General features: G+C 36.2%; 1 protein-coding gene across 1 annotated transcript in view; it reads left to right on the top strand.

Annotated features, from left to right (window-relative positions):
• Nucleotides 1–3,858: 3,858 nt before the first annotated feature.
• LOC127410989 (syndecan-1-like) overlaps nt 3,859–9,854 on the top strand; it is a 44,580-nt gene continuing 38,584 nt past the window's right edge. Inside the window, exon 1 of the mRNA XM_051646294.1 lies at nt 3,859–4,057. Within this exon, the coding sequence (XP_051502254.1) occupies nt 3,992–4,057 (66 nt within the window). The 5' untranslated portion in view covers nt 3,859–3,991. The remainder of the gene's footprint in view (nt 4,058–9,854) is intronic.

The following is a 9,854-nucleotide window of genomic DNA, read 5'->3' as shown; positions in this document are numbered from 1 at the left end:
TTTTGTTTTGTCTAATCAATGCTATACTCGCCTGCCACAATAATGCAATACGTTTCAGTCTGAATATCTGAATTATATATATATATATATATATATATATATATATATATATATATATATATATATATATATATATATATATATATAATTCAGCACCAGTAGTATATATATATATATATATATATATATATATATATATATATATATATATATATATATATATATATATATATACTACCGGTCAAAAGTTTTGAAACACTTACTCATTCTTTATTATAATTTCTTTTTCACATTTTAGAATAATATTAAGTCATCAAAACTATGGAATAACATAAATGGAACTATGGGAATTATGTTGTGACTAAACAAAATCCAAAATAAATCAAAACTGTGTTATATTTTAGCATCTTCAAAGTAGTCACCCTTTGCCTAGAATTTGCAGACATGTACTCTTGACATTTTGTCAACCAACTTCTTGAGGTATCACCCTGGGATGCTTTTTAAACAGTATTGAAGGAGTTCCCATCTATGTTGGACACTTATTGGCTGCTTTTCTTTATTATTTGGTCCAAGTCATCAATTTCAAAAACTTTTTATATTTTTTGTAAAATTTTAGTTTCATAATGAAATAAATTATTATGGTGGCACAATTATATTTTTGTCTACAAAACTAATTTCAAACATTTAAGCATACGCCTTCAGATCAAAAGATTTTTAAGATTATGTGAAACATTTCAGTCAAGTGTTTCAAAACTTTTGACCGGTAGTGTATATATATATATATATATATATATATATATATATATATATATATATATATATATATATATATATATTGTGATGAGGAGGAGGGTGTGGCCGTGCCATGAGGATGCACAGCCAGCGCTGAATCAGATGATCAGTGAGAGAGTGAGATAAGGGGGAGCCGGAGATGCCAGTTAGAGAGAGAGAGACGCACGCGGCCGCGCTGCATGCGTGTTCGTCTTATGTTTTATGTTGTTTTAAGTTGAGTTCTACATTAAAAATTTATGTTGACTATTCAGCGGTTCCTGTCTCCTCCTTGCCCATCCTTAACTGTTACAGCAGTGGTGAAACCCTAGAGGGAGGAGGGATGTGCTGTCGTGGAGTCCTCGCCGCTGCCGGCCGTAAAAAGGAGCAGCCACGGCCATCTGCTTGGGGATGGAGGAGTTGCTGCCGGAGGAACCATTGCCGTCCACCGAGAAGGGGAGGAGCAGTTCCGTCCACCAGGGGTTGGAGGGCTCGCTGCCGTCCCCCGGGGGAGGAGCGAGCTGTCGTCCACCAGAGGGCGGAGGAGCAGTTGAGGACCAACAAACAAGTTTTTCTCTCTCCTCTCTCTCTTTCTATGTGTCTCCCGCTTGCCCTTTCCCTCTCTCCATGCCTCCCCTCATCTCTCCCACAGGTTCCTAGGAGGCGGGGTGGACCACCAGCTGACAGAACGGCCGGAAGGGCAGCGTCTCCCCTCCAGAGACGGGGGGCAAGTAAGTCAATCCGGTAGCGCCCCGGCCTGAATCGGGTAGAAGGGGGAGCCGGAGACACCAGTTCAAGAGAGAGAAAGACACACACGGCTGCGCTGCATGTGTGTGTGTTCGTCTTATGTTTTAAGTTGAGTTCTACATTAAAATTTATGTTGACTGTTCAGTCAGTTCCCACCTCCTCCTTGCCCATCCTTTAACTGTTACATATATATATGTCATGTAATTAAATGGATTAAAATGTATAATCGATTGACAGTCCTAATTTTAAATTTTGGCCACTGTGCAAGGAAGCACGTACTGCTTTTCAGGGCTATACGGCAAACAAATTCAGGGTTATTCAAGAGCCCTGGACTATAGGTGTTAAAAGCACCATCTAATGTCTGTATTCAATGAGAAAGCTTTGGCTAACCATCATCAAGATCATCATGAAATTATATGTTTGGGTACAATTTTGTCATATGACATATGTTGGTGTATGATTTTCATTCCATTTGAACTCAACATTTATTCACAGTGGTTAATGTTTAATCAACAACATTTATTAGGTTGCAGTGCTTAATGTTTAATCCATTGTGCACATTCTGATTTACTGAAGTGACCCATTTCATTCTGGGTCTATTACAAGTCTTCCCGAAGCCATACGACTAATTTGTGTGAGGAACATGTAAGGGTAACAAAACAAATAAGATCCATGGAGTAATTTACTGTGCAAAAAGTGAAATGTAGTTCAGCAAAAAGTATTTACACTGTTTGAGATAAAAAAATAAAAAAAAATACCTCCAGAGAAAAACTATACAAAAATGTAGTAATGTGACGTTCGATATTGAAGCTTATGTCAAAACCCCCCAAAACAACACATTTCATATCAAAGCACAGTATCAGGGCTTGATCATTTTGCAAAACCGCATGATCTTATATGTCAAATACCAGCACAGGTTTGTAATCCAATACAGTCACATAAGCACCTGTCACTCCCGTTAATAAAAATGTTACTGTCCAGCCCACAAGCAGATATATTTTCCAATCTACAGTACATGGTAATAATCAGTTATTAATTTGCTCTCATACTTCTTTTTTTTTTTATTACATAGCACATTAACTTTGCAACTCATGTATGAAGTCTTTTATTGATTGAGTCTTAAATTACTTGGTTGTACATACCTTAGTGAACAAAACCCGAAAACCTGACATAATAGCACTGATATGAATTTTATTGCTTCAAAACATGTCAGCTTGAAAGTTTTGGACCCCATTGACTTGCATGGTATGGACAAACACATATCATATATCCTTCAAAAAATCTTTATGTTTCACAAAAGAAAGAAAGTCATACAATTTTGAGATGGCATCAGTGACTAAATGTAAAGGCATAATGGTGAGTAAATGATAAGAGAATGTTGGTTTTTAGGTGAACTGCAACTTTAATGGAAGACACTTCCTGGAATGACCAGTAAGTGTCACTTTGTGTACTCTGTGTTAATGTGTTCTTACCATTTCTCATTACAGATGACATTACAGTGAAGCATAACAAAACCAGCAACCTGTTAATCACTCTAAATTAATGTGTTAAATCGACAGTCCTACTTAAAATATAATGTTTTGTTTCCTAAAAAGTATTTCTAGTTGTAAGGGGGCTGTCTCCCACATTATCAGTGGGAAAAAAATATGTATTAAAATATATAGATGAATACAAATGTTACAACTCAGTACAACAGAGTGATGGATAATGATTTTTTTGTAGTACAAACTCTGATTAGGACAGAAATACCAGTGGTGAATTAAAGACATCAAATTAATAATATTTTGAAAGGTTAACCTTACTTAAAAATCAGGGGGTAGTTCAAGTAAATAAACGAGGTCATGGGGGTTCAGCTCACAAAAACGTTTGGGAAACCCTAATATGAATTGTCAATCTCCTATTTTAAGTAATACCTAATAACCTAAAGGCAGTTTCAAGATCTTACTAACAGTTTCTTGCAGTGCAGTTATTGTTTAATTGTAATAAAACTATACAACTGCCATATAAACTGACATCATGTCATGAAATGCAGTGAAAGGTACTGAAACACACTGATGTTTGTGAACAAGATGAACAAAACAAAGCGTACACAGAGTGGGTCTTTCAGTGAATGTGATCGAGCTGGTTCACAATTCGGAATGAATAAGAAGAAGAAACAAACTCTCGGTTAGGTTACCAATTGAAATCGAACCTGTCCTGATCAAATACATCAGTTTTTGGACCGAGTCGTCGACACGTTCAGTTCGAAAGAATCGATTCAGCTATATGAATCGGACAGTCGTTCCGGATGTAACCAAACATGGTCTATAGGCGGGCACTAGAAACTCACCTTACTTCAAGCAATGGAAGGTGGAGTTTACTTGTAACAAAACTCGGCATTTGATTCAAGGTTTAACGCTGTGTAAACACGCTTTTGAAGTTAAAATTGGTGTCTAATTCGCGACCACTATTCCACGATCTTTTAAAGTCGCTTGAAATGAAGATTTTCTCGAATCCAGCGCTGATTCTGGGTCTGTTTGTATGGATACCTGTTACGTATTCGGTAAGATTGAATATCATTAATTATGTCTTCTAAAACTAAACCGTGATATCCATTAGATTGGCTGTGATGTTGACTTACTGATTGAACTTGCATGAGGTGCTTCTCTTATTTAGTCGACTTGTTACTGCTGTTTACCAACTGTGTGTGTGTGTGTGTGTGTGTGTGTGTGTGTGTGTGTGTGTGTGTGTGTGTGTGTGTGTGTTCTGAAATGAAAGCGGTAGATTAGTTATAAAAAATGTTCAAAGTGGGCTCACATTGACCGATCCAATCACAATGGAGAGTCATTTGTTTGTAGAATACTTGAGATGTTCTGGAATGCCAAATGTGATTGGAATTAACAGGAAATTGTGCACCCTTTTCTTAAGTGGTGATTTTAAATAAGCATTATCTTTGTTACTAAAAACAAAACAAAAAAAAAAAAACAAAAAAAACATGCTGTCTCAAAATGATTTGCATTAGTTGACCAATTTTGCTCTATACCTATTGCCCCTATATCTACACAATATCACTATAACCCCTGGGGGCCTTTTACCCCAAGTGTGTTTTTAAACCTTTTTAGGCCTAACTGAATTTTTATCTAAACAACATTCTGTTATTTTTTTTTTCACACAAATAATTATGTTGCTTCATGTTTTTTCGATCTTGATACATTTTGTGACCAGAAAGCTAATTTTTTCTTAAGGGGAGCCTTTAGCCCCGTGGTACCCAACAGTTTGAATGTATTTGAAATGTATGCCCAGATAAGTTTTTCCTCTTTCACATTGTGCTGTGTTTTTAGAAGCAAGCTAGGCTTCTGGTATTTCCTGCCAACAAACACCTTATGGCCGATTTATACTTCTGCGTCGAAGAAGTCCAGTGGCGTAGCCAAGGGTGGGCCGGAATATTAGAGATTATTCTTTGACTTCAAATATATATTTATAAAATAGTTAAAAAATGCCTAAATTCTGATTTCCGAAAGTGTGAAAGAACTGTTTGAATGTGCCACTTCAACGACAACAGGTGGAAACTTACTAATAGCCTACATATTAAGAACTAAAGACAATTATAAATGTAAAGACAATAATAATCAAAATAAATAATCCTAATAAATTCCCTTGTGTTCCCAAAATAATGCTGCCAAATGTGTGTTTTTATCGATTTTGTGTTTGTATTGTGTTTTGGTAATACAGTTAATGCTGCCTTAAAAAAATAAATAAATAAATAAATAAAAAAAATAGAATTCAATTTAGGTGTCTTGTATTATTTTATGATTTAATCACTTTCGTCTTTGTTTCTTTAATAATAATAAAAAATAAATATATATAAATGTTTTATCTCCTTTTCTCCAAATTTGGAATGCCCAATTCCCACTACTTAGTAGGTCCTCGTGGTGGCGCAGTTATAATTGCGACCATGAGGAGGTTACCCCATGTGACTCTACCTTCCCTAGCAACCGGGCCAATTTGGTTGGTTAGCAGACCTGGCTGGAGTCACTCAGCATGCCCTGGATTCGAACTCACGACTCCAGGGGTGATAGTCAGCATCAATACTCGCTGAGCTACCCAGACCCCCCACAATGCATGTTAACTGCATTTAAGTTTAAGTTTAGTTTAAGTTATTTTAATAGCTTTTTCGTTTAAAGTGCTAATTGAATTTAGAAATGTCTTTTGTTTATGTTTTTCATGTTTCAATAAATGAATATAATTTTCAAAGCAAAATCAATAAAGCAAAAATATTCGCCAACCCTCGGCAGGGGGGTTGACAATATCGTACATTACGAAGGCCAAAATATTTTTTACATATAGCCCAGCCCTAGTTAGCAGTATTAAAGTGTTTAATAATGGGTCAGACTGAAGGTGGGTTTTGTGTTTAGATGTCATGTTTAATTCGTAACATGCAGGATTTTGAGCAAATGTATAACACAGGTAGATATGCATGGCAATAAGGTACAATCAGTATTTTTCAACTGACAACATTTGTTTTATTGTCATTATATGTGAGCATTATGCAGTTATTTTAAACAAATGTACTTGACACAAGAAATAGTTCTCATCCATGATGGGAACGGCAGACCAGCTGAAAGATGATTTGCACCACCTACCATACAGGGGTAAAATTGCTTGTCGATTAGCGGCACCTATTGTGAATCTGTTAATGGCAATCATTTGGGTCACTTTCTATGTGACCATTCGTAGATGATTCGCCTCTCATAATCGCATCACCTTTGGTGTGCAAAGGCCTTTAAGCATAAATGAAACTGAAAATTCCTTGGGATAATTACATCAGTTCACCCATTGTCTCTCACACACGCCCCCACACGAGTTACTCACTTGCAATGAAAGCTTTGCCCATTTCCAAGTGATATTCCTAAAAGGTGTCTGTCTGTTAACATAAGGTGCATTTGTGTGAAGTGAGATTATCCATTCAGTTGGTTCCCAGGCAGCATACCTCTTGTCTATGTGATCGTTCAGTAATTGATGACACTCTTCCTCTCTTTCCTTGAACTTGTGACTCCTAGTCTGGATGACCAAAGCTATAGGTCAGTTTAGACCTTTCCCACTAGTTTTTAAACTCATATGGCAGATTGTAGTGTCTACTTTGTGGTTGCTGCCATAACAACAAATTCATTGCTTTGCTTGCAATTTCGTTCAGGTCAGTGGCGATTGCTTTAAGTCTACATGGGAAGCAGAACTTTCCCTAAAACTTAATAAGAATTGTGGCAATGACAAGTTTATATGAATAAATAATCTATATAAATTGTTGTTCTTTGTACATATCAATATTTAAGCAAATAAAACTAAAATATATTTAAATTGCAACATACAAAGTCAAAATTAGTTTATTTAAAAATACTTTATCCATCAAGAGGGTCTTTTTTTGTCCTTTACTCACTGACACATTATTAGATAAATAGGCATTCATTCTCCTATCTTCTTAAGAAACCCAGCCAATTAAAATTGTATTTGCAGTTTAATTCATTAGTCATATTATAATGATTAAAATGCCATGGCTTGTTATACCCATGCTCTGGGAGTGTAATACACATGCGGGGTCAGTTTAGGAGCGTCGGCTGTTCAGACCAGTTTCTGATATAGGCTACATTTAAAACGTCATGTGAACAACCGTACAAAAAATTTGATTTGAGCAAAAAATCAGATTTGGGTCACTTTCAGCTGCGGTGTGAATGTAGCCCTAGAGCCATATTGAAGCCATTCTTCAACGGGAGTCTATCCATAATATTCCTAAGTCCCATGACTCTTTGTGGGCGATGAGGGCGAAACTTCCGGTTGAGCGTAAACAATCGTTATGTTATGTACTAACGCAACATTAAAAATGACAGAAACTTGAGAACATCTAATCACAGAATTATGGCGAGGCAATATTGTTCTTCCCCACCTATCTGTTAATGATTATGTGTTTGAGGATGGTGGCCAAATATCGCAAATAGAAGCATTTTTGTTATTTTGTTGAGTCTTTATCCATCAATGGAAGAACCTGAGCAGACTAACCTGAAAAGCTATGTAGCCTATTAGTGCCTTCACAGCTGTAAAGTTGGACATGTTTTAAGAACTGTAGATATTTATGTTTATTTTAAAGCATATATTGAGTCTAGTCAGAATCTGAAGAGTTTGTTGTACTGAGATTATTTACTTACTGCAGATACAGGGGAGGTCCAGACAGCAGGATGCTCGTGTATTACAGGACTCTATCATGCCGCTGTTTTTCGGATAAAATTATTTTGTGGGAGTTGACTGTGTAGTAATCTCAATCTAGCATTATAATTGTTAGTTTACTTAATATCCGTATCTAAATGCTATAACCTACATGAAATGTTTTAGTATTGACTGAACAACTGATCCTGTTGATAGATTGAATTTATTGTTCTTGTGTAGGAAATAACGATGTCTTAGCAGCCACACAATAAACTGTACTGTACAAAAAAAACTACATGCAGTACAAATAAACATATTTATTTGGACATACATTATAAACATTGTACACAAAAGTTCAGTGTTCTCTGTCAAGCAACTATAAAACAGTATGTATTATTAAAAGCATTAGCTGTACAAATAAATTTAATTGATACTGAATTAATGTCCACACTGTTTTCCAAATCACCTTTTCCCCTTAAGGGAAGACACGCACATTCTGCAAAGACACTCAAAAGAAAGTGAATTGCAGGCAGGAAAGAGGAAAATAATAATACAATTAATTTCAAACGTGATAAAACATCTCAGTACTGTACATGTCTCATCTAATAATTATGGTCTTCCACTGCAGAATTTATCCATTTAGCATCACAGCATGAAAACAGTTGAAAACATCGTCACTACTCACAGACAGTTCAGGAAAAACACTGTTCCTTTTTATACTCAGTAATAATGCCATTTCAAAACATGTGAAGCATTCATAAAAAAAGATGCTAAATAGAAATGAACAAACTCTCAAAATTTCTAATGAACTTTCAGCACATGCACACACACCTGTTAGCACAATAATGCTATCGTTTATAAATTCATTGCGCTTCATTTCTGGACATCTATCGTAGCAGGGCCTTAGCGGCGGATAATATAAGTAATCCCTGCTGTTGACTTCTTGCCAATAAAGTGAAAAGAGCACACAAACAAATTATTCCAAAGCTTTTTCAAACAGATGTTGCTAAGTCAATCCGTCTGTAGGCAGCCGATGGAAGAAGCAGCATCTGGGACTGGAGCGCTGTGCTTTGCGAGTGGTTTCTGATCATAACATTGCTGTTTTAGACAAAACTTTAGTTTTGCTTGATTGTTAGGATAACCATTAACTTCACATGTTGTCGGGGAAATTTTTAAGACATCTTACAGCATTTAAAAAGCAAGAATGTAACCACATGACACGCAAGCGAGCAGTGATCGGCTACACACAAAACTCCAACCAGTCACACTTCCGCTAGCCAACCGGAAATTCCGCCCACCTTGCGAAATACAGTGGACTCGCTGAGAATATCATGGATAGGTGTGTTCGACTTGATGCAATGCGTGGCGGTTAGAAATTTTGTCCGACTTTCATTGGTGCCGCTTCTGCATCACCATTCCATCAAGTTACAGAGAGAGCGAGGTGAGACTAGCTATCTTAAAGGGATAGTTCACCAAGAAATGAAAGTTCTCTTATCATTTACTCACCCTCATGCCATCCCAGATGTGTATGACTTCCTTTCTTCAGCAGAACACAAACAAAGATTTTTAGAAGAATATCTCAGCTCTGTAGGTCCATACAATGCAAGTGAATGGTGATCAGACCTTTGTAGCTCACCATTCACTTGCATTGTATGGACCTACAGAGCTGAGATATTTTTCTAAAAATCTTTGTTTGTGTTCTGCTGAAGAAAGAAAGTCATACACATCTGGGATGATATGAGGGTAAGTAAATAAGAGAATTTTCATTTTTCGGTGAACTATCCCATTAACTCTCACAAAAATGTGTTTTTATAACAGTAAAAATCTCTTGTCATGTAATTTTAATCTTATGTATCATGTTTATTAAAAAACAATAAAAAAATATAGCTGCCTGCAGCAATTATGGGGCCAACACAACTGAAGCCTATGAGGTGGTTTTTAAGTCACTCTATGTGGGATCCGAACCTATGACCTTCAGATCACCAGGGGTGATCTTTATCTGATGCGACACACTGAGATATTATCAGTTGTGAAAGAGAAGAAAGTAGTTTCTTATCATTTCAAAAGGCCAAACAAACGCTATGCCCTAAAATGATAAATGGAGTATCAATGGGGAAAACAACTGTAGGACAATATTTTCAAAAGTTATAATTATAAATAGGAAA

Source organism: Myxocyprinus asiaticus, chromosome 20 (assembly GCF_019703515.2).
Source record: "Myxocyprinus asiaticus isolate MX2 ecotype Aquarium Trade chromosome 20, UBuf_Myxa_2, whole genome shotgun sequence".
NCBI classification, from domain to species: Eukaryota; Metazoa; Chordata; class Actinopteri; order Cypriniformes; family Catostomidae; genus Myxocyprinus; species Myxocyprinus asiaticus.
Note: the sequence above shows the minus strand (reverse complement) of the source record. Positions and strands in the feature narration are given on the sequence as shown.